The 26,570-nt window shown below is 43.7% G+C and overlaps 1 protein-coding gene across 1 annotated transcript in view; it reads right to left on the reverse strand.

The window, feature by feature from the left end:
* Window positions 1-12,466: 12,466 nt before the first annotated feature.
* The window catches only part of LOC147436380 (autophagy-related protein 3-like), a 64,458-nt gene continuing 50,354 nt past the window's right edge, over window positions 12,467-26,570 (reverse strand). The window contains exon 9 of the mRNA XM_086489295.1: window positions 12,467-12,819. Within this exon, the coding sequence (XP_086345421.1) occupies window positions 12,732-12,819 (88 nt within the window). The 3' untranslated portion in view covers window positions 12,467-12,731. The remainder of the gene's footprint in view (window positions 12,820-26,570) is intronic.

The raw sequence follows: 26,570 nt of genomic DNA on the forward strand, positions 1-26,570 counted from the left end.
CTGCTAGATTTACACCACTCTTCTGCTTCACTCAGGTCTAGGGCATACATGTATCGCTAGTATGTCTCCGGGCTGGCCACACACAACATTTTTCGACCGCCTACTTTTGGGCACCCTTTTGAGCCGACCGCCCACCTTGTATGGGCACCCTATATTCTTTTTCCCCCATGCTAGGTCATGGGGATTTTCTTTGCATTGCCCTACCTCCCCTTGGGCACCTATATATGGGGCCAGGGGGGATACCCATTTCTCAATCATACAAATACACATTTGATTGTATAGAGAGGGTCTTCTATTCTGGTAGTCATGGGAGTCTGATAGACCCTCTTCCCTACACCAGCATCTTGCACTTGTATCTACTCTCTCTCTCTCTCTCTCTCTCTCTCTCTCTCTCTCTCTCTCTCTCTCTCTCTCTCTCTCTCTCTCTCTCTCTCTCTCTCTCTCTCTCTCTCTCTCTCTCTCTTCTACACACATGCACTCTCACATGGTATCAGCAGTTAGATTTCCATGTTCTTGAGACCATGCACTTAATTAGCAATAGGTTCTCCTCACAAGGGCTAGATCAGCCAGTGTTGTTGCAATAGCCATGCGTTAATAAACCAACAATATCTGCAAGAGGGGTGGTGTCATCTTCTCGATGGTGTTTCTCACAATGGAATACTCTTCCACCTGTGTTTTTGCAATAACCTATCAGATTTGGTGTTTTACACCTAGCGGTACACTTCAAGGACCATTTAGTCACCAAAATTTCCCTATCCTCCATCAATGTTTTCTTGTTGCCCATGCGTTTTCCTTGGGAGCACCTGTGTTTTTGGGGATGACCTTGCATTTTCAGTGGAGGAGGGGAGTGCTAGTCCGCGCCCACTTGGATCTTGCCCTCCTACCCGGCTTAGCATTCGATGCCTTGCCAGCCCCAATCATCTTCATATCATCAAATTTCAGCCATATACATGTTGACAGCAGCGTTTTAGCATCACCTCACAATTAAGTTTTTAGGTGGACATCAACCACATGGTTTGTGTTTTTCACAAAGGATGAAGTTACCTCCTACCAGGACACTATCCGATGGTGGTCCGTGCGGTCTCTCAGTGAGTGTTGTAGTACACGGTATCTTCGACATTGACTTGATCATCTATGGGTGTACAATCCTTGGGAGATCCATTCATTCCAGCCATCATTCAGCGGTTGGGCATTTCAAAGGGGGTGGTGACTTGTGGTTTGCTACGGACATACCTATGCACACATCAGAGGAGTTCACACGAGATATATCCATGCCCATGGCATATGGTATTCTGACATTTTTAAGAGAAGACACCACCATCTTGCCACTTGACCTCGACACATCAGATCACTTGCTTACACAAGAGCATCTATATGCTCATGGCATATGGTATCCTAACATTGCCAGAGAAGACACCACCATCTTGCCACTTGACCTCAACACATCAAATCACTTTCTTACACAAGAGCATCTACATGGACTTAGAGAGAGGATCTTGGACCTCTTCTTGGATAGGTTCATTGCTTGGATCTACAGAGTGGAGTGGGACTTCAGTGCTTTGGACTCTCTTGGAGATTTTACCCATAAGATTCAAGGGATCAGGCATCCCACGGCTACATTGGGAGTCACTCAGAGTTTTGGCTTGGATGGTGATGTAGTTGGTCTTCTACACTCTTGATCATTTGGATAGATACCTTCAGATTTTATTACACTTACCCTCGGTAACCTTACGGTAGAATTATCCTCTGACTTGGTCAGTAGGACACTCCCAGCTCATTCACATTAAGAGCCACATTGAGATGCAGTTTTGTGGAGTTGTTGGCACGGATTTTGTTTTGGTTGACACCAAAGGATTCGAGGCAGGAGATACAGGTAAGATGGCATAGACAGATTTAGTCTGGCTTCTCCTCTTCTCAGAGGATCTTCACAGTGCAGACTGCTCAGTCTGGCTTTCCTACTTCTACAGGATGATTATGGTGCAGACAGCTTGGTCTGACCACACCTCTTCTCAGAGGCCCTTAGAATGTTGATGAATCTAGATTTCCTCTCATCTTGGATTACCCTACCTACGAATAGGACACCATCCGGTGGTGGTCCGTGCGGTCTCTTGGTGACTGCTGCATCTTATGGTAGCTTCTACAGTGCAGATTGTTTAGTTTGGCTTTCCTTGATTCAAAAGATGTTTACGATGCAGATTGCTACATCTGACCTTCTTGTAATTTTACAGAGCTTAGCCACCTGTCCACACTGGGTTACAAGTTCATGAAGTGACAGGATTTCGATCATTCTCATACGGTTCCTTGGCTTTCTTATTTTCTCTAGACGGTTTGACTACAGACACCATCGATCCTATTGCGCAGGACACTTTGTAGGTCTATTTGGCACTTCTTTTACTACAAGGAGTTTTTTTTGCACTCAGTTCGGGACCTTTGTAATACTGACCCAGTATCGGTGGAGTAGAGCAATTTGCTACACTACTCATGATGGCACTTTACCATTGAGATCTCTTGGAGGTTGGGACACCCTAGACTACTGCTACACTCATGGAGTATCCTTTAGTGGACATTGTAGCAGAGATCTTCATCATTTGCCTCATATCTTTGGCTTCATATGGTTTGTTCAGCATCCTGTGCTGAGAGGGGGTGTTAGATTTACACCACTCTACTGCTTCACTCAGATATAGGGCATACATGTACGGCTAGTATGTCTCCGAGATGGCCACCCACTGCATTTTTTGGCCTTCCACTTCTTGGTTGGCCACCCACCTTGTATGCGTACACTAAATTCTTTTTTCATGTTGGGTCATGGGAATTTTCTCTGCATTGCCCTACCTCCCCTTGGGCACCTATATATGGGACTAGGGGGGGTACCCACTTCTCCGTCATAAAAACACACATATGATTGTATAGAAAGGGTTTTCTGTTCTGGTAGTCATGGAGGGCTGATTGCCCCCTCTTCCCTACACCAGCATCTTGCATTTGTGTCTACTCTCTCTCTCTCTCTCTCTCTCTCTCTCTCTCTCTCTCTCTCTCTCTCTCTCTCTCTCTCTCTCTCTCTCTCTCTCTCTCTCTTCCACACACGTGCACTCTCACAAATATAGCCTATGGGGGTCTCTAAAAATGTTTGCCTATTACTAATGTAGATGTACATGATGTATTTGATGTGGAAAGGGCTGAGAATGAGGAGGCCAGAGGAATGCCAAAATGGTTGGTGCATACTTTGCATGACAGTAAATTGGATGTATCTATGTCTAGTCATACTTGTCCAAGTTCTTGCAATCTTATGCGTCAGATTGTTATGCTTTGGCTATTTTTACTTTATGTGATGAGGAGGAACCTCTTGCTTTTTATGAAGCATAGAACTCAAAAACAATTTCGATGGCTGCCATGCAATCAGAATATGATGCACTCACGGAAAATGATGCATGGACCTTATGTGCTTTGCCTCCTAGAAAAAGGGCCATTGGTACGAATTGGATTTTAATTTGAAACATAAGCCAAATGGTGAGATTGATCGCTACAAGGCTAGACTTGTTGCAAAATGTTATGCACAATAGAAAGGCATTGATTATGAAGAGATTTTTTCTCCCACTTGTTGCACGACTACTGTTCATTTTCTATGTGCATTAGCAACTCATTTTGGATGGCATGTACATCAATCAAACACTGTTACTGCTTTCCTGAATAGTGATATATTTAAGGAAGTTTATGTAATGCGGCCTCGTAGTTTTGTCAAGAAAGGACAAGAAAATAAAGTGTGCAAATTTAAGAAAGCAGTGTATGGGTTGAAGCAGTCTTCTTGTGCTTTGTATGAGAAAATTGTCACTCATTTGGTTAAATAAGGCTTTCGTAAAATCCCAACAGAAAGCAGTTTGTATGTCAAGCGTGAGGGTGATGTATTTCTCATTGTCTTTCTAAATGTAGAAAATTGTTGATTATTGGTCCAAAAGAGATACACATTGCTAAATTCAAAGAAAGCTGATTTGAATGCTACTTTCAATATGAAAGGCTAACAAGCTACATAGAGACATTACTATGTAAGTTTGGCCTTGAGGATTACAAACCTATTGCTACTCCAATGGAAACAGGTTTGAAATTAAGTCTTCATGATGTTGGTGATCCTACCAATGTCACTCTTTATCAGATTGTTGGATGCCTTATTTATGTGTGCAATATGAAGCCATGTATTCAATTGCACTCTCACACATTAGCAAATTTATGCATAGTTGAGGGACTAAGCATTGATAGGCTATTAAGAGTATCTTTTGCTACTTGAATGACACTTTCTATCTTGGGTTGTTCTATGCCAAGGGAGGATCATTGTCCCCAAATTTGCATGCATGTTTTGGAGTTAGATTAGGTTAGTTGTTATGACACGCGAGTGTCCATAGGTGGATTTTTTTTCATGCTCTATAGTTCATGCATATCATGGTTGAGCAAGAAGAAACCTAATGTGGTCACTTCCAAGTGTGAAGTTGAGTACAAGGTAGTATTCAAAGCTACTACAGGAAAATGCCTTCTGGATGATTTGGATGTTGGACAAGACACTATCAACATCATCTACACTGACAATCAGTGTGCATTGGCAATTTCAAGGAACCCAAACTTTCATGCTCTCACAAATCACATTGAGATGAACTATCGCTATGTTCGAGAGAGACTCTTAGCTAGAGAGTCCCAACTTGGCTTAAGTGCAGACACAGGATAACCTTGTAGGTCTGTTCGCAAAGGCATTGCCTCGTGAGAAGTTTGAAATTTTTTGCAAAGATTTTGTCTTTCTTCTCGTTGTGGATTGATCATGTCCTCAGGGCATGGCACTTCCCTATACACTATGTGTCGTCTCTCATTTGCTGCATCACTCCTAGGAAGGATTTTCTACCATATATGTGGTAGTGATGTGTGTGAACACACTTGGGACTGCCGCGGAAATCTTTCTCTCACTAGGAGGTTTTAACCCCCATGCATTTTATATCACGCATTATTCTATTGCTAACTTATCTTTCTATTGTGCACTAAGCAATACACTCTCTATTGTGTGCCTTGAGCTTCTTCATTTTCTCTAAGATGTGTGTGCATACCTGCAACCCTAATTCCAACGTTATCCAAAGGGCAAGTTTGACCTTACTATTTTTGGTCTCAAACGCACTCTAGATCTTAGAATATTGTCCTAATACCCCTCATGTGCATTAAATGAAACTTGGATATATAAAGCTTGAGCTATGAGTAGATTTAGAAGAGGATTAGCTACAATAAAATCACAAATTTATTGTGTGTAGAGCTTTCACTTGCAAATAAAATGGAACAGACAGCACTCCAAACAGATCATTTGCAAGAGAGTTACAAGCTTGAGGAGGAAGAAGGAGAGTATATCGTGCTCAGTAATCACGTAGAATGATTATTATCCAAAATAACTTTGAGTGGTTTACAAAAATTGGCCTTTATGCCTTCAATGTGGAAGCTCTTGGCCTTGATTACTGACTATACATTCTCAAAATCATAATCAAATTTACATATTTGGACATGATGATATTTTTACATAAAAAAGGATAGAGATTATAAAAGTGAGCTCAAGAATGTGCAAAATTGTGTTGTGGGTAAGCTTGCTACTAAAAAGTATTATAAAATCTCCTTAAATGTGAAAAACATACAAATGTACATTTTGAATGTACTTGGTTGCCAAAGCTCTAAAGATATTGAGAGAGAGAGAGAGAGAGAGAGAGAGAGAGAGAGAGAGAGAGAGAGAGAGTTTTCCTCATGTTGACAAATGGATCTTACAGAAGTACCCTTGGCCTTGGCTTTGGCTAAAAATAGCAATGCTATGGCTTGTGGGCACTACGCCTTTAGAAAATAAAGCACTAGATCAGCTCTGCAAAATTGTCCTTAAAAACAGAATAGGTTAAGGCTTCAATAGTAGGCGACATCCTCTAGCAACCAAAAAGGCATTGGTGCTTTGTCGGTTTGAGAGGGAGCCCAAGGATGGTCTAGTGGACCGAGAGTGGACCAACATACTAAGTGATTACTTATTACAATGATGATGATAATCAAGATGAAAATTAGACACAATTGCAACAAGTAAAAGAATCCAACATCGCTCAATCAAATTATATCATCAACAATTGATGAGATTGACCGAAAATTATCTCAAATTTATCAACGCTTATATATGATAGGTGATTAGAGAGGTAATATTATTGAAGATAGCATAAATAGAGAGCAATATGTACACACCACTACTTCAATTGATTCTCTATCTGATCAATGTCAAGTTAGCCAACATAATTAACAGCTAAAGTAGTGTGACAAAAACTATTGTTGTAAGAAAATAAAGCGAGAAAAACTTACCAAGAAAAGGAAATAAAGAAAGTAGGCAAAAAAAAGAAGGGACGGGTGGGGTTGGAGGGCAGGAGAAACAAAGATGCAACACTAAACGAGTTTTTCTATATTAAGATCGTCAGTAGTGTTCATCTTTACAAGAATGTGGAGGGTTATAAATAGGAGCTTTGTAGGCAAAACCTTCAAGAGGGGTACAATGGGAAGGTTAAGAGGATTTTTTGGTACATCTAGGGGTATTTAAGAGTTTTACAAGCAAATAACTTTAGAGGGATAACATGGGAAGACTTTTTGGTACAACCAAGGGATTTTACGGAGGAAATAAGCAAGGGGGGAAGTGGGAGATTAATTAAGCCTGAGGGGAAATTGGAGAGTAAAACCTAGCTTAAGAGGTATAAAGAAGGGGAACGGACAATATACCAAAGGTGTAAATAACTAAAAAAAAGCACTAAGATCTTGCATTAAGAACGATGTAATAAAAAAAGGGGGCTAAAAAGATAAATAAGGTGGGTGCAAAATTCTTCTTTTTTTTTTTTGGTTTGAAGAAGGGGGGGGGGGGGGGGAGAAGGAGCAAAGGAAAGGCGCATGGGGAAGCTAGAGTCAAAATTTTAATGGTGGGGTCTAAGGCTTGGGGGATAACATCTTTTCCAAATTAGGTCCATTGATCTAGTAGACAAGGGGTTTGAAGAGGTGGGACAATTTGGCTGAGGTGTTAAGGTAAAGAGTGAGGGGTTTAATAATGGTGAGAGAGAGATTAAAATTTCATGCTAGGGGTCCGGATTTTGACCACCATGGGGGAGGCTTTAGAAAAAGGTTTCTTTTTAAAGAGAGATTCTCTATCATTGTAGGAGACATGAGCAAAGCAAAAATGGAGGAGAGCTTGCAGGTAACCCCTCGCTCTAAGCCTATGGAAGAAAAGGGAGCAAATGTTAAGGAAGCCTTCTAGAGAACTCTCTCTAATCAGATATCTTTTAAGTTCTTAAATGATAAAATAGACTTTTTGGTGGGTGGGGTGCCAAGATTACCAAGGTACGTAGTTGTATGAGTTGAGGCGTTTTTTATAGAAATGAGAGTCCAGAATTCCTAAAAGAGAAAAGGAGGGTCCTTTGAAAAAATGAATGTCAAGGATGGAAGCTTCCATATGGTGGAGATGGAAGGGGAGATTTTGATATAATCTTGGAGTGGAGAACCATAGAGCTTAAGAATTTTTTCAAGGCTTGAAAGGGAGCGATACCAAATGTTGAAGACATTGTCTATGAACTTTTTGTAGTAGAGGAGTGAAGGATGGGAGGGGAGGTTGTTTCTATCCTCTAACCAAGAAAAAGGTAAGCATAGATGACTGCAAAGCTAGAACCCATGGAAGTACCCTTGATTTGTTGCCAACATTTACCTTGGAAGGAGATGTACTGATGGTTAAGGACCAGAGAGGCCAAAGAGAGAATGAGACCTATTTTGGGGAAGGGAAGAAGGTGTTGGATGAAGACAGAGAGGCGAGAAAACCTTGTGGAATAGGAATGCTAGGATATAAGGATTCAACATCAAAAGTGAAAAGAAGAATATTAGAAGAAAGGACAAGAGAGGAGATATCTTTAATGAGAGGAAAGGAGTCTTTAAGGTGTTTCCACTTTGTGAGAAGGATAGGGAAAAGCTGGTTGTGTAGCCGTTAAGAGGTGTGTTCTAAAATATATTCTTTGTATGAGCGAATGGGGTGCCCTATCAAAGAGGGTTTGTGGATTTTAGTGAGAAGGAAAAAGGAAGATAGCTTGGGCTTCGATGAAAGCAGGGCTAGGATGAAGTCCCTTTGCTTAGAAGGGAGAAAGGAGCATAACGTGACAATGGAGGAGAGGAGAGAGGCAGCAAAGGAGAAAGGAGTGGAGGAAACTGGCATATATGTAGATCAATCTAGGAGACGTCTAGAAGCTTTTTTAATATTGTCAGTTGGTTTAGTGACTATGGAGGGGTCATTGTTTATAGAATGGAGGGCCTTCTTAAGAAAGTAAGGGGGTGCAAAGGGTGACGAGGGAAAGGCTTTCCAAAGGGTGTTTAGTTGAGAAAATAGAGGTAAGAAAACATTTGAAGATTAAGGGAAGGAGAAGGGGGGTGCCAAGAGGGGTTAGGGAGGGAGAAGAGAGAGAGAGAGAGGAGAGACTTCTTTAAAAAGGAGCTTAATTTGGTATCTTTTTTGTAGTCAAGAAGAAGAGTGTAAGAGGGAGGAAAGGAGGGGGGAGGAATGTATTTAAGGCCTAAACCAAAAGGTTTATTTTCACAACAAGAGAGATGATGATTTGAGAGGTTATGAAAGGCAAGGTTAGTAACCTTATTTTCCAAAGCATAGACACATTGTTTTCCTCAGATTAGCACTTTTTTCTTTTTTTTTTAAAGGTTACTAAGAGAAAGCCAATATTTGAATTTTCTTTTTTAACACCAAAAGGAGAAGCAATGGAGAGGGTATGTAAGTAGGGTGGAGAAAGCTGACATTCATTTTGTTAAATGAGGCTTTTGTAATAGTCCAACAAAAAGCAGTTTATATGCCAAGCGTGACGGTGATGTATTTCTATCGTCATTCTATATGTAGAAGATTTGCGGATTACTGGTCTGAATGAGATACACATTGCTAAATTCAAAGCTGATTTGAATGCTACTTTCAAGATGAAAGACTTGGGGATTTTTCATCATTACTTGGACATACTGTTTAAGTAGTGTGATGGGGGTATGGCCTTGTGTCAAACAAGTTACATAGAGACATTACTATGTAAGTTTGACCTTGAGAAATGTAAATCTATTGCTACTCCAATGGAGACATGTTTGAAATTAATTCTTCATGATGCTGGTGATCCTGCCAATGTCACTCTTTATCATATTGTTGTTAGATGCCTAATTTATGTATGCAATATGAGGCGAAATATTCGGTTTGCAGTCTCACACATTGGCAGATTTATGCATACCCAAGGTCTAAGCATTGACATGCTATCAAAAAAATCTTTCGCTACTTGAGTGGCACTTTACATCTTGGGTTGTTTTATCCCAATGGGAGATCATTGTCACCAGATTTTCATGCTTTTTTGGATTCAGATTGGACTGGTTGTTATGACACACAAGTATCCACAAGTGGTTTTCGTTTCATGCTCGGTAGCTCATGCATATCATGGTTGAGAAAGAAGAAACCTAATGCGGCCACTTTCGATTGTGAAGTTGAGTACGGGGTAGTCTTCACAGCAGCTACAATTGAGTGTATATGGCTCAGATGCCTTATGGCTAATTTGGGTGTTGGAAAGGACACTACGAACATCATCTACACTGACAATCACAGTGCGTTGGCAGTTGAGAGGAAAGTTTTTCATGCTCTTACAAAGCACATTGAGGTGCATTATCATTGTGTCAGAGAGAGACTCTCAGCGAGAGTGATCAACTTGGCTTATGTGCCGACACAGGACAACCTTGCAAATCTGTTCACAAAGGCATTGCCTCGTGACAAGTTTGAAGTTTTATGCAAAGATTTGGGCTTGCTTCCCTTTGTGGATTGATCATGCCCTTATGTCATGGCACTTCCATATACACTATGTGATATCCCTTGTTCACTGCATCACTCCCGGGGGGTATTTGGTACCATATATGTGGTAGTGATGTGTATGAACACACTTAGGACCGTTGGAGAATTGTTTCTCTCACTAGGAGGTTTTTTCCCCCGTGCATTGTATATACGCACATCATTCTAGGGCTAACTTATCTTTCTGTTGTGCACTAAGAAACACACTCTGTTATGCGCCTTGATCTTCTTCATCTTCTCTAAGCTGTGTGTGCATCCCTGCAACCCTAATTTCAACATTATCTGTAGGGTAGTTTGACCTAACTATTTTCAATCTCAAACGCACTCTAGAGCTTAGCAATGATATCCTAATACCCCTCCTATGCATAAAATACAACTGGATATATAAAACTTGAGTTATGAGCAAATTAGACAAGGACTAGCTACAATAAAATCACAAATTTATTGCAAGGAGCTTATAATGTCACGTAGAGCTTTCAGTTGTGAATGCAATGGCACAGACAGCGCTCTAAGTAAATTCTTTGCAAGAGAGTTACAAGCTTGAGATGGAAGAATGAGAGAACATCGTGCTCAATAAGCACAGAGAATGCTTATTATAACTTTGAGTGGTTTACAAAAATTGGCCTTTATGCCTTAGCCATAATGTTTTTGGAAATGTGAAACTGGCTCGATTTGAGTAAGGATTAAAGATGACCTTAAATTTACATCTTTGGACACGACGATATTTTTATATAAAAAATGATAGAGATTACAAAAGTAGGCTCAAAAATGTGCAGAATTGTGTTGTCGGGTAAGCCTGCTTGTAAAAATTATCATAACATTTCTTTAAATGTGAATAACATACAAAAGTCCATTTTAAATCTACTTGGTAGCCAGAGAGAGAGAGAGAGAGAGAGAGAGAGAGAGAGAGAGAGAGAGAGAGAGAGAGAGAATTTCCCTCAGTAATTAGAGAGGCAATATTATTGAATAGAGCCTAACTAGAGAGCTAAATGTACACGCCACTACTTTAATTGATTCTCTATCTGATCAATGTTAAGTTAGCCAACATAATTAATGGCAAAAGGAATGTGACTAAAACCTTAAGTACATAATCACATTAACTTATCTTCTTGTGGTTAGTGAGACTGTTGCTAATTAAATCTTGTCCCCATATTATAGTAGTGTTGTATGTGAACTCACATAGGACCATAAGGGCACTTTTGTCCTTCGTTAGGAGGTCTTTTTTCCCTATCTTGTGCCCATCATTCTAGGGTTCAAAATATTCTAGATTTTGAAGAATATTTCATCCATCCTTACAAAAGAATCCAAATGACAAATAGAGAAGCTTCTAGTACATTCTACTAAATTCTTCTCTTACAAACTTCTAGATGCTTCTAACCAAATACCTATAGATCATTGTATGCCTATATAAAGGCCATTACACACACATTGTAACTTGGTGCACTTGCATAGCACCCACTTTGTAACCATCATTATGATAATGCTATCAAGCTTATTTGGCTTCATTGTGCTTAGTCTCCATCTCTCCACAATGTCCACCATGTTCCTACTCAATTAAGAAACTTTCTCGTGATTAGGCTTTTTTAATATGATCTGAAGCTTCCACATTATCTTGTCACCCTAATTATCCCAATTAGTGGTGCACATACTAAGGATTATGCTATGAAGCTCCAATCACTTAAGATGTGATTGGCATTCCCAAATAATCAGAGCTTGCCTTGAGCCTAATCTCTTCTTCCTGAAGCCCTTTATTACCCTGTTCATGAAGCCCCATCCAAGCTTTACTAAAGCAAATTTTCCACCTTATGTGTATCATTACGAGCCTCTAGTTTTATTCGCTTGGCCGTCACTTTGAGCCAATCTCACAGATCTTCCTGGATTGAGAACCTTTATCATTGAAAGCTAGATTTGTTACCCTTGTGATGATACTATTCTTAATGTGCATGAAAAAAATCAGGTCCACCCAGCAAGAAAACTATGATTAGACAAAGCAGGGGGCATGCACTTGCATGAGCACCCACCCTGAAGGTGTTAGCTTTGCAGTATTTGATTTTGTTTCTTGTTCTTTTTGTCTATGGTTGACAATAACGAAGTCTAAATAGTCATATATTGATCCATAACATAAGTTCTAGCAAACAAGTCTACCTACCATGATGTGGGAGACTTCATGAGCAGCAGAGGGCCCCAGGGTTGACAGTTCTGCTCTACCCACTGACACATTATGGAGCTGACAGTGCCATGGTTTTGGCTTGAACAGGAGGTTGGATCGGTGGGAGAGAATTCGACCTATGCAATCAAGCGCTTTTAAGCACACAGGTGGATCCATGGTATGGGATCCTATGGTGCCGGTACCACCCCTACAAGACAAAGCCCCAGTGTTTATATCGATGACCATTCAATTACAACTAGACATGCTAGATATTGCGAGAAGCTTATGACCATATAACAAGAAACAAACAAAAACATATTAGGCAATACAAAGCCTTCCATGTTTTTTGGCATTCTTAATCTTTCGCCTTTAAGCTTTTAACATTCCCCCAACAATGGCAACAAACAAATGTTTATTTACAGTACAAGTATGCAGCCACATACTCATCAAAACTGCCCATTTCCACCATAAAGAATGTTGCATAACACTTCAAATTCTGAGGGTTATGTTGAGGCCATTAAGTATCCTTACAATCCTATCACCACTAGATTATAAACAAGGGGCTTTGCAGACATTGCATCAATCTGTACAAGAGGGGACTTTAGGCAATGGTGTTTCTGCGTATGAGAGCTTGCCATCACTGTCCACCGTACGCAGATGACAAACAATACAAAGAATGTGGTGCGAACCAAGACAGCTGTCGTTTTATGACCCAAGATCAAAATCCATTGTATAGTCGTATTCGATAGTCGGGATGACTGATGCCACAAACTTCAAAAAGAGAAAAAGATACCTGGCAAATGAAGATTTTTCAAGTAAGTAGGTGACCCCCGTCTGTTTAAATGAAAAATCCAACAAATGCGAAAGCAGTTATCAATTGAGGCGTGTAGAACCTTCAAAGGAAGATGGAAAGTTCAATGAAAAGCAGAGTTACATTTCACTCAGTATCTATGGAGATTACAATACCTCTCTCTCTCTCTCTCTCTCTCTCTCTCTCTCTCTCTCTCGGAGATGACGACTGCACATGGGTTAGCCATACTTAAGCGATTTCCTGGAGCAGCCGGTTTCACATGCTTTCCACACAGACACGGGGCCAGTACAGTGGACTATGTTATGGCACAACCGAGCTTTATTCCTTGTATTCACGATTTCATAGTGGGAGCCAGACCACTGGGTGTAGCAGTGGATCATGCATGCACTTTTGACATTTTCTGTTTCATTTCAGTATAGTACAGCCCAAACATCAGGAGGTAGGTCACATACCCGTTATACATTTACACCATAGACTGACTCATTTTATACAGAGGAGATCTATAGCCGTCTATGCACAGCTGGTCTTGGCCTCTCAGTGGAGGAGTGCACCACATTACTGATTGAGACACTGCATGGTGCAGCATCAGAGGCATACCCACACACTCAGCCGGGTTGGAGGCGACATTCTGGGAGCATGCCCCAGAATAGTTGGTATAATGAGGAGTGCAGAGAGATGAGAGCCCAGCTTCAGAGGGATCTTCTTTTAGGAGTCATCACTTACAGACAATCTCGGATTGCTTCCTGACGCCTTGTGCGACGGAAGAAACAAGCTTACTTGGCCCAGATGGAGTGAGACTTGTATCAGCTGTTCTTGAGTAGAGACTCAGGAGAGGCATGGCGATTCTTTCATGAGCACTCCCCTCCCCCAGTGATTACTTCTCCTGATGTGTGGGGCCAGTATGCCTCATCGTTATATACGTTTCCTGGTCACGACCCCCTTCCAGATCCTACAGAGCCATGCCCGCCTACCAGCACCTTCTTTACCACTGAGATGGTAAAGAGAGCCATTGACACGATGAGGACCAGCAGGGCACATGATCATGATGGTTTAGTAGCAAAGCACTTTACACATGCTAGAGATATGTTGGTAGAGGTTCTTGCAGTGTTGTTCAATCGTGCCATGTGTGAGGGGTTACCTGAGACTTGGAGATTGTCTACTATTGTGCCTATCTTCAAAGCAGGTGATCCTACAAAGCATGGGAATTACCGCACTATTATGGTTGGGCACACATTGGCACAATTGTATGCATCCATTCTTAAGCAGCAGTTGAGTAATTGGACAGATGTCACGTGACACATCCAACCCTATGTGTCCGTGGACAAGCTACAGCATGACCAAGGTTCGGTTCAATCAAGTCAGTCTAGAATAGGAAGTGATCTCGCACTTTTGTGAGTCTGTTCGCAAACCGTGCATGTGTAGACACTTAGATTAGATGCATATCCTCTGGTTGCACACAGCATGATCATCAACATTTCCATCAGAATCCATAAACCTATTTTCCCTATTTTTGACATTTTTCACTTATTTATTAAGTGACTTTTGTTGGGAACTAGGTAGTGCAATTTTGCTAAGATAATACATAAGCAAACCAGAGTTAAGCACTTTCTGGCAGAGGAGGCAGTAGGAGCATTGCTCAACAGGCCCACTCTCAGCAAGAACAAGAACCCAGCAGCTGGCGTTTCCCACCAAGCAACTCAGCGTTTTTCAAGCAGCCTAATCAGCGTTTTCAGCCAGGAAATTCAGCAAGAGAGAACCTCTGCATTTCAGCGGTTTTAAAGCCTTCAAAACAGCGTTTGCAGCAGCCAGCAATTAGCGTTTTTCTACAAAAGCAGATGGCGTTTTCCAGCAGTGCAGGCCAGCGTTTTTGAACAGTATGGACAGCGTTTTGAAGCAGTAAGGATCAGCGTTTTGGGACAGCCTTAGGGCAGCGTTTTTGCACATGCTGTCCAGCGTTTCCAAGCCATAGAAACCGCGGTTCCAGCCGTAGGAAACAGAGAGTTTTCAGCCATCAAGTTCGCAGATCATCCTTCGACTTGGTGCCACAGTTACCGACTCGAAGCACTCAGTTTCAGCATTAGCCTCGTCCTCGTCATCCACACCGTCGACATCGACATCACAGCATTTAGACTCATTGCATTAGCATCTTGTATCAGATTGTGCAATCAATAGTAGAACACTCTCGCCATAGAGAGTGGGGCCTTCGGAGGAGGGTTTGACAACATCTCTGGTGTCGTATTCTCTTCTTTCTCTATCTCTCAGTCTCAGCACCTTCACGCACAGTGTCTATTCACTTTGTTTGTGATCACTTATCTCTCTCATTAAGGGTACGGAAGGCTCTCCCTTCGTAAGTAAAAGGAACCTTGAGCGCGATCGGATCACTCATTCTGAGAAAGAACATCATTCACTTCTGCTACACCTTACATTGGTATCAGAGCTTTGGCAATGTTCTGTATCACTCAAGGAAAGAACCACATTAAAAAAATTTCCTTGTTGCGGTCGCACGTCACCCAAGACCTCTTGAGCGTGTCGATTCTTAATAGTGTTTTTGAAAAGTGACAGGAAACCCAAGAAAGAAGGGCTTGTCCAACCTCCCCTTGTGCCTCTTTTCACTCATTGAGAGCAGACCGTGCACTTAGCGGCCAGCCAATCGACGTGAGGTGGGAAAAAGCAACCTTGGTGTGAGCGCAAGGCCGCCAAGGGGTGCGCCCGCGGGAAAGAGAAGAACTCGGGTGAAGAGAAGATCCTTCTCTAACACAGATTGCAAGCTAAAGAAGAACTCAAGAACCTTAAGAACCAAGAACCCAAGTTCCTCATGAACTTAAGAACCCAAGACCACAAGAACCCACTACTTCAGAATGGTCATCACTCGAAGCGGAATGGATACTTCGCTTGGAGGTGATGAGCATGAGAGAGGCGAAGAAGAACTTTTCCCACCAGGAGGTTTTTCCGACCCTCCCCCTTCCCCATCCATGGCAAGGATTGCACCAGTTCCTATGGAGGAGTTGGAGCAATTGTTTATGAAAAGGAAGTTAGAACGCGAAGAAAGAAAAGCAGAAAAAGAAGCAGAAAGAAAGGCCTACGAAGAAAGGAGGGCAGCCATAGATTGTGAATACGAAGAAAGAATGGCAGCCATAGAGCGTGAGCACGAGCGCGAGAACAAAGATAGAGAAACAGAATTTGATCGCAAGAACAAAGCAAGACAAGCAGAATTTGATCGCGAGAACAAAGCAAGAAAAGAAAAGAGCGACCAACTCATGAAAGAGTTCTTGCGACTTTGTTCTATGTTTGCACAATCAGGAAAAGGAGACTTTCTCAGTCTCTTCTTTTCCAAAGCATGACACACAGGATTTGCATGATGATTTGAATGATAATGATAAGCATGATGATTTGCGTGATCAAGATGTGATTTCTCCCAAGCATGATGAATTGCAAGATCACAATGTGATTGTTCACAAGGATGATGGTTTAGTTAATACTTTTTCTAGTGAAGCTAACCTCATTGCAGATTCGATCGATCACAAAGAACCGATCTTGGCTTTCGAGTCGAGGTCCACAGATCCCCCACAAGAAGATTCGATAGATCCCGAAGAACCGATCTTGGCTCTCGAGCCTAAGTCCAAAGAACCCCCTCAGGAAGAACCGATCTTGGCTCTCAAGCCTAGGTCCAAAGAACCCTCACAAGAAGTACTATATATTCGCATGATTAGTCAGCACGCATTGTTTGAGTGTTTCATTCGTGATCGTTTCCTGTATTTTAGTCAATGTCTTCATGTGATTCCTTTTCCTAGGCATGACATATTGTACGTTGAACACGTTTCACTCATGAATGAGCACCGATGTATGCGGATTATTCATGAAAAACTGAAAAGTATGCATTCAAGGGAGTCACATTCCATGTCTCTTCCTTGGCACGACATAGTTGTAGAAAGAGCATAAGAAAGTATAAGGCTTAAGCATCAAGCATCAGCATTTCCATTGTGTTTTTCCACAGTTGATTGATTTAGACCAAAACATCAAGATTCCACCCCATTGTTTGCATGTGCTTGATGAACGGGTTGACACTCCGTCTTTATGTTCATATACATTGCATGCACAGTTTGTTCGAAAGATTAGATTTTTTCCATTCACTTTACATGGAATGGGTATGTTCATGTTTTTGTGTTAGAAGTGGTTTCAGCCTTGGAGATTCTTGAAGAAGATGGACCTACGTCCATAGACAGAGTTGACGTATTGAAGGAGCCACAGAAGACTTTGTGTCGCTTTCGGCACAGCCCAAAGAAGCAAGCATTGCAGACCTTTATGAAGTTCAAGTATCGCATGACCCACACCTCAGGATGGGCCGGTGAAGAGTCCTTTCCAAGATTCCGGATGTTATTGGCGATCTCCCTCGACGCCATACAGTTCGGTACCAGTACCTCACTTTGAAAAGGAGGGGATGTCATGTGACACATCCAACCCTATGTGTCCGTGGACAAGCTACAGCATGACCAGGGTTCAGTTCAATCAAGTCAGTCTAGAATAAGAAGTGATCTGGCACTTTTATGAGTCTGTTTGCAGACCGTGCATGTCCAGACACTTAGATTAGATGCATATCCTCCGGTTGCACACAACATGATTATCAGCATTCCCATCAGAATCCATCAAGGGAATTTTCCAGTGCATTAAATCTATTTTTCCTATTTTTGACATTTTTCACTTATTTATTAAGTGACTTTTGTTGGGAACTAGGTAGTGCAATTTTGCTAAGATAATATATAAGCAAACCAGAGTTAGCACTTTCTGGCAAAGGAGGCAGTAGGAGCATTGCTCAACAGGCCCACTCTCAACAAGAACAAGAACCCAGCAGCTGGCGCTTCCCACCAAGCAACTCAGCGTTTTTCAAGCAGCCTAATCAGCATTTTCAGCCAGGAAATTCAGCAAGAGAGAACCTCTGCATTTCAGCATTTTTCAAGCCTTCAAAACAATGTTTGCAGCAGCCAGAAATTAGCGTTTTTGTACAACAGCAGATGGCGTTTTCCAGCAGTGCAGGCCAGCGTTTTTGAACAGTATGGACAGCGTTTTGAAGCAGTAAGGATCAGCGTTTTGGGACAGCCTTAGGGCAGCGGTTTTGCACATGCTGTCCAGCATTTCCAAGCCATAGAAACCGCGGTTCCAGCCATAGGAAACAACGAGTTTTCAGCCATCAAGTTTGCAGATCATCCTTCGACTTGGTGCCATAGTTACCGACTCGAAGCACTCAGTTTCAGCATTAGCCTCGTCCTCGTCGTCCACACCGTCGACATCGACATCACAACATTTAGACTCATTGCATCAGCATCTTGTATCAGATTGTGCAATCAATAGTAGACCACTCTCGCCATAGAGAGTGGGGCCTTCGGAGGAGGGTTTGACAACATCTCTGGTGTCGTATTCTCTTCTTTCTCTATCGCTCAGTCTCAGCACCTTCACGCACAGTGTCTATTCACTTTGTTTGTGATCACTTACACTCTTTCATTAAGGGTACGGAAGGCTCTCCCTTCCGTAAGTAAAAGGAACCTTGAGCGCGATCGGATCACTCATTCTAAGAAAGAACATCATTCACTTCCGCTGCACCTTACAATAGAGGGTGAGGATGTACGAGCAAAGGGCCAGGCGGTTTCAGGAGGGGTTTCTCCACTCTTGATCATATTCTGACACTCAGAGCCATCATTGAGGAGGGCAGGTCACATGGGAGACGGATTTATTGTTGCTTTGTGGATTTCGGCAAAAGCATTTGACATGGTACTGAGAGCTTGATTGATGCGCAGACTGCAGGAGATGGGGTGCCCATAGTGTTGATTTGGGGAATTATGGCTCTATACAGATTAGTGATGGGACATGTACGCACTCCGGAGGGGATATCTGATTTAGTTCACTCCACCATTGGGGTGAAACAAGGTTGCCCATTGTCTCCTACTCTATTTGATATGTATGTTGATGAGGTGTCTGATTACATTGACAGAGAGGGTGATAGAGGTGCCCAGCTGGCAGAGATGTGGATCCCACTGTTGTTATATGCTGATGATATTGTGTTGATCTCTGACTCACCAGAGGGTATGCAACGACAGTTGGATTCATTACACAAATTTGCAGAGGATAGTGGATTGTTTGTAAACCTTCGTAAAACCAAGGTTATGGTGTTTAACACCACACCACAGTGGATCAAGAGATCAGCACCGACTTTCACATATGGTCATGAGATTGTAGAGTATACAGATGCATACACTTACCTTGGGGTTGTCTTCATTGGGCCGAGGTTTTCTTTCGGGAGAGCAGCAGAGACTAGACTGACTAGAGCTTTTGCGGCCTTGGGAGGCTTGGAGAGGATGTGTTCACAGGTTCAGTTCCAGGAACCTCGGACAAAGTTACGGCTCTTGGATACCTTAGTAGCCTCAGCTATGTTGTATGGGGTGCAGACATGGGCACCTTCTGTAGGCCAGGATGGTTGGAGACGCATGGAGAGGCCCTTGGTATCTATGATCTCTCGACTGATCAAAGCCAAGGCCTCCGTACCCCACGCTATCATTCGAGCAAAGCTAGCTACCCCTCCTATGGAGATTGAGGCGCTTACTAGATCAGTCTCCTTTGTGCACAGCTTGTGGGATACTACTAGAGATAGATATGCTAGACTAGGCCTTGAGTCTTCCAGACAGTTAGCTCTTCAGGGAGACACATCATGCTCGAATGCACAGATGACATCATGGTTTCAGACGCATGGTTTCACCATGGACAGGCTTCCCCCTTTCCAATACTCTCTTCAAGCACCCTCGATGTCTCTTACACGGGTGGAGATTACTAGATTCATTCGTGAGGACCTAATCCAACTGGATACCGGGAGGACATGGATAGAGCCGCCACAGGCGTTGGGCACGAAGATGGCTTTCTACAGAGAGCATCTTCTCCACCTCACAGGATATGGGTTTGTGATTCGACCCAGCTACATGGACACACACATGTCTCATGGTTTGCGGTGTGCCATTAGTCAGATACGAAGATCCTCACATCAGCTTGAGATTGAGACTGGTAGATTTAGTGGGATACCAGCAGACAGCAGGATATGCTGCTTATGCCAGTTAGAGCCAGAGACAGAGCTACATTACATATGTCATTGCACAGTGTACTATGAGATACGAGGCAGTTTCCATTGCTTATTCAGAGAAGGTTTCGGTCCTTTCTCTAGGGTCATGAGTTACGAGGATCAGAGATGTCTTGGGCTATATCTACTTGAGTTACACACATATAGAGACACTTTACTGGGGAGAGATAGAGAGAGACAGTCCCAGAGACAGATTACAGATTTCTTTTCACTAGATATGGGACAGCCAGAGGAGCAGTCATCATTGCAGAGCTCGGCCCACACTCATTCGGCCATTACTGGCACTCTCATCGACCGAGCACTGGAGCTATAGAGATCCAGACGGCCACGATTCACCAACGGAGACTACAGCAAAGGATTCGATCCATACTCTCTCGATATCCAGAGTGCAAATGAGGATGGACTCTAGTAGTAGTATCCAGTTAGTTCTTTTGTACCCAGACATGGTATTAGATTCACCATTTTGTAACAGATTGGTCTCATAGGTTATTTTCGCCTTATGAAGACGTTAATATAACATTTCATTTCATTTCATCTCTCTCTCTCTCTCTCTCTCTCTCTCTCTCTCTCTCTCTCTCTCTCTCTCTCTCTCTCTCTCTCTCTCTCTCTCTCTCTCTCTCTCTCTCTCTCTCTCTCTCTCTCTCTCTCTCTCTCTCTCTCTCTCTCTCTCTCTCTCTCAGAGATGTACCTCAGAGCTATCATTGAGGAGGGTCGAGCACATGGTAGACGGATATACTGCAACTTTGTGGATTTCCGCAAAGCCTTTGACACAGTGCCGAGGGCCAGATTGATGCACCGGCTTATGGAATTGGGGGTACCCACAGAGCTGATGTGGGGGATCATGGCATTGTACAGTTCAGTGATGGGTCATGTACGCACATCAGAGGGGATATCTGACAGTTCACTCCACTATCGGAGTGAAACAGGGATGCCCACTGTCCTCTACTTTATTTGGTATGTATGTTGATGGGGTCTCTGATTATATTGACAAAGGAGGAGATAGAGGTGCTCAGCTTGCAGGGACATGGATCCCTCTTTTATTGTATGCTGACGATATCGTGTTGATATCAGACTCGCCAGAGGGTATGCAGAGACATTTGGACGCATTGCATAGTTTTGCAGAGGATAGTGGATTGTCTGTCAACCTTGGTAAAACCAAGGTCATGGTATTTAATACCACGCCACAGTGGGTTAGGAGATCAGCACCTACTTTCACATATGGGCAGGACAGTATGGAGTACACTGATGCATACACATATCTTGGGGTGGTCTTTAGTGGACCGAGGTTCACACTGAAAGTGGCAGCAGACACTAGATTGACTCGTGCCTATGCAGCCCTAGGTGGTTTAGAGAGAATTTGTTCGCAGGTTCAGTTCCAGGAACCTCAAACAAAGCTCTAGCTTTTCGATACTTTGGTCGCTTCAGTTATGCACTACGGGGTTCAAGTTTGGGGACCGTCTATTGACAGTGCTGGATGGAGTAATATGGAGAGACCCCTGATATCTATGATTTCTAGGCTGATTAGAGCCAAGGCCTCAGTCCCACATGACATCATACGAGCGGAGCTGGCTGCCCCACCTATGGAGGTTGAGGCACTCACCAGATCAGTATCATTTGTACACAGCTTATGGGACACCACCAGGGACAGGTATGCCAGGCTTGCTCTTGAGTCATCCAGACAGCTGGCATTACAGGGAGATACATCATGTTGGTATGCACAGATGAGCTCATGGTTTCAGAGGCATGGTTTCAGCATGGACAGGCTGCCCCCTTTCCAGTATTCTCTTGATGCACCATCCTTGGCTCTTACATGGATGGAGACTACTAGACTCATTCGGCAGGATCTTATCCAGCTTGATAGCAAGAGGACATGGATAGAGCCATCACGGGAGTTGGGTACGAAGAGGGTTTTCTATAGAGAACATCTTCTTCAACTCACGACAGACGGATTTGTCACACGGCCCAGTTACATGGACACACATCTATCTCATAGGTTACGATGTGCTATAGGCCAGATTCGCACATCTTCACACCAGCTTGGGATTGAGACAGGTAGATTCAGAGGCATACCAGCAGACAGTAGGATATGTCAGTTATGCCATGCAGAGCCAGAGACAGAGTTTCACTACATATGTCGCTGCACAGTCTACTATGAGATACGGGGACGCTTTCATTGTCTATTCAAAGATGGTTTTGACTCGTTAGACAGAGTCATGAAATATCAGGATCAAAGATGTCTCGGATTATTCCTACTTGAGATTCAGAGACATAGAGACGCTCTATTGAATGGGCAAAGACAGAGACAGTCCCAGAGACGCATCTCAGATTTCTTCAGTCTGAGTACCACAGAGGCAGAGGGGACACCACCACCACAGAGCTCGGTTCCCACCCATACACACACCAGCGGTACTCTCATTGATCGAGCTATAGAGTTAGGGAGATCGAGACGACCGCGACTGAGGAGGGGAGCCACGCAGCACCGGCGGAGATTGCGGCAAAGGATCCACAGGATTCTAGCACGACACCCAGAGTGTCGATCAGGATAGGCTTCATGCTACTGCTATATTGTATCATGGTGACACTTTTCCCCACTTTGTACCTTTATGGCATGATACCATTGCTCAGCCTGCCAGCCACCCATAGGAGTCGGTAGCACTCCTATCAGTTCTTTGTTTGTAGTTTTCTTTGTTTGTACCCAGACTTGGTACTAGACTCATCATTGTAATCAGTTGGTCTCATAGGTCATTTTGGCCTTTTGTAGACGTTAATATATCATTTCATTTCATTTTTCTCTCTTTTTTTTTTTTTTTTTTGGGAAAGAGTCAAGGTTGTATATTACTGAGTACAATATAATCCCAAGCGGATGCCAAAATAGCCTATCACGTGGGGTGTACAAGCTGAATGTAAGGAGGAGAGCCACTATAGTGACAACTCGACTAGAACAATCTCATGGTGGTCGGTGTGATGAGTGGAGGAGAAACCACTGAGGAGGGGCATAATGCCACGTAATCTGGCTACCTGTAAGTGTGAAGAAGAGTGGGGATCGTGCCCAACGCCGAAGGAAGGTAAATCGGTGAGTCTCGGCTGCTCGAGATGTACATGAGGAAGAATCCCACTGCCAAATCAGGGTATGAATGATGTTTAGCCAAATGGCAGTGAGGGTATCGTGAAGGAGCTGTGGAGCCGCACTTAGAATGTGGAGACAACGAGCTCTCCAAACATTCCATAGTGTAATACTAGTGATGGCTGAAAAAAATTCATCACGTGTCTGAGAACCCCCCTGCCAAGCAATCTGTGATAGCATAGCCAAAGTACCTCGCCGATAACCAGCCGATGTGAGCATAAAGGCTGGATCTGTGTCTGAGCCCTCGTAGAAAAGATGGGGGCCGGGCATCGGCATCAACCATGAGACAGATCCCCAAGTAAGAAATCCATGCTAAACACCTGCTCTGCTAAGTAGAAAGCAAACTGCAAGCCACACTACATGGGAAGCTGAGCATGACAAAAGACAGTGTGCAGGTGACTCAAGTAGTCGCAAAGGACAGCGAGTACATAACGGATCATGACCCATAGTAGCTAGCCAAGTCCCAACTGGAAGTCCCGCATGTGCAATCATCCACATGAAAAAAGAAATACGACGAGCCGCATGTAAATCCCAGATGGCGGACCAAAACTGTTGCAGATAGGCATGGGAGAGGCCTGAATGTAACCAGAAACGCATACGAGTGGGCTGCTCTGGTTGCTGTCTCATCAATGCTAACCATCCAATCCTGACACTGTACTCAAAGAAGGATACAGGTGCACCGGTGGAGTCAGAGTGAGGCCAATGCCACTCGCCTGGGTCCCAATAAAGCTGAGATAAGGCACGACCCTCCCACACCCAAAGCCTCCAAAGTGCAGCATCAGCGGAAGCGAAACGAGGGTCAACACAACGACGCTTCCCGCGGGAGCCAACTACTCTGATGGCCTCCCATCGAGCTCCGGGAAGGGCAAGGTGCGGAGAGGTGGCATCATATGTCAATCTGGCATGAATCCCCTGAGACTGGTCAGTATCAACTGTGAATAGCATGGTGTCTAAACGAGCTAATAAGAGAGTGCTCTGAGCAAAGAGGCCTTCCCAGCCACAATGGGGAGGCATCTGAACCGTGTCTCTCATGACTGCATCCCACTGTGAAGGAACGGCGGAATCAATCTCAAGCAGTCTGTCTGTCACCCCGCGACCAATGTCATAATGTTCTGCCACAAAATCAGCATCCAGCATACATGTCTCGTGAAACAACCGCATAGAGGCAGCAGGGCCAGTGTCCCAGGCAGCCCAATCAATGTGAGTCCTCTCTCCAAGCTGACGGGGTGGATCAACCGAAGAATCAAGAACTCCAGCATTCCAAATGAGAGGCTGGCGCTCAATCTCCTCACGACATGAGGGAGGTGAGCGTATGATAGCCCGTCGCATGGAAACCCAAATCTGAAGGAGCGATCGGATGAAGGGTGAGAGGGAGGCGGTGGACAAGGGGGCATCAGTAAAGAGAAAACGATACCCTGTCTGCCAAGTATGACCATCTCTAGTGCCGAGTCGTGGAGTCACTGCGCAAAGAGCGGCCTGAAGAAGCATCTTCCAAGGTTCTTGTCCGAGAAAAAGACCCCGAACAATAAGCTTGGTAAGAAGGGCGCGGCTCTGTAACTTCGGATCAATAATGCCAAGGCCTCCCTCTGACCTAGGACGAATAATCATGGACCAGCGAACTCGAGCACGGGTATCAGTAATCCCATCTGTGCCACTCCATAAAAAGTTCCGCACTAAGCGGCGGAGCGGAGCTATCACACCAGAATGTAACATCCAACAAGAAGCCGTATACCATACTGTAGCCAGAATGACCTGGTTGGCGACCAATGTACGGCCAGCCAACGACAGATGACGTGAAGACCAATGGCATAGCTTCCTACGAATAGACTGTAGTACAGGTGCAAACTGCTGCTGTGAGGTAACATCGAATCCAACCTGAAAGCCCAGATATCTGCATGTCTGACCCGGTCCGCAGCCATGTGAAACCATCAGCTACCCCCCAAGTAGGTATGTCATCACTGCCAACCAGTAACCCATAGGATTTATGCCAATTAATGTGTGCGCCACTAGCAATGCAAAAAACCTCTAGGGCCTCCCGCATAGCATCAAGAGCAGCTAGCAAATAGCGTAACATGAGCATAGTGTCATCAGCAAACTCCTGATTGATAAGGTCTCGAGCTGTAGGTACTGGCATGGTCAAGCCACAAAATGCATGACTCTGAGCACGAAGAAAGTCGGACAGTCTCTCCTACAAACAGATACAGATATGCAACTAGAGGACATCCCTGACGGACAGATCGAGAAAGCTCAAAACTGCGACTGACACGGCCACCAATAGTAATAGCACTGCTGGCAGTCCTGAAGAGAGCGGAAATGCCTGAGATCCATCTCGAAGGGAAACCCATCTTGGCTAAAGTTCCTTCAAGAAAGTCCCACTCAACACAATCGTATGCTTTCTCGAAGTCAAGGATGAAAAAAGCGAGAGGCTCAGAAGATGATCTGGCCCACTCTACTGCCTCATAAAAAGTGAAGATATTATCCAGGATGCATCGATCCATGACAAAGCCTGTCTGAGACGTATGAATAATATCTGGTAAGAACGGCCGCAAGCGATGGCTGATCACTAACGCTAATATCTTATAGACCGAAGGGAGTAGGGTAATAGGTCTCCACTGTCGGAGCTGAGTGGTGTCACCCCCCTTCAGAATAAGAGATATGAGACCTGAACAAAGATCCGAATGCATATATCCTGATGCAAAGATGTCTTGACAACCGCAAAGCAGTGGTATATGCAATACATCCCAATATGTCAAAAAGAAAGCTCTGGTGAGGCCATACTCTCCTGGACAGGAGGATGGATCAAGACTCTCTATAGCAGCATGGAGCTCTGCAAGTGTGAAGGGTGCCAACAAGATCTCTGCCATAGTGTCTGTACAACGGTGTCTCGTGTGATGCCAGATCTGTTCACGGGCAAGTAAAACCTCAGTAGTGCATACATCAGCAGTGAACAATGTCTCAAAATAATCTGCAGACATATCAAGTATAACATCAGGATGCATATGTAGTGTCCCCTGAGCATCACACAAAGTCCAAAGGGTGGTGCCAGGAGGCCGCTCTTTATGCGCAGCGAAGAAGTCTTTATTCATTCGATCAGCTTTAGCTATCCAATGAGATACTGAAGCATGATGAGTGAACTCAAACCTAGCATCCTGTACGCGACGAATCTCCTCTGTGAGCTCTGTCTGTCTAGCAGCGAGGTATGCATCCTGAGGCCACTCCTCAAGCAAGCGCTGAGTGGAACCAAGAGGGATGTGAAGATCAGACTCCCGTACTCTCAACTGACGATGAATAATAGCGGTCTGATCACAGGCAATAAATACTAGACTGAGTAATGCAATGAGCAAGAAACTCTCCAGGGGGTCCACAATAAGAAGCATCCGTGGACCATAAGTCACGAATCTGCTGCTGCAATACTTGGGTGGTGAGAACACTGTCAGGGATGCGGCAGCCTCGTCTCTGTGCAGAGGATCTAGTGAAGGAGATAAACAATGA

The sequence above is a fragment of the Adiantum capillus-veneris genome, chromosome 18, assembly GCF_014529385.1.
Source record: "Adiantum capillus-veneris isolate H3 chromosome 18, ASM1452938v2, whole genome shotgun sequence".
Classification (NCBI taxonomy): domain Eukaryota; kingdom Viridiplantae; phylum Streptophyta; class Polypodiopsida; order Polypodiales; family Pteridaceae; genus Adiantum; species Adiantum capillus-veneris.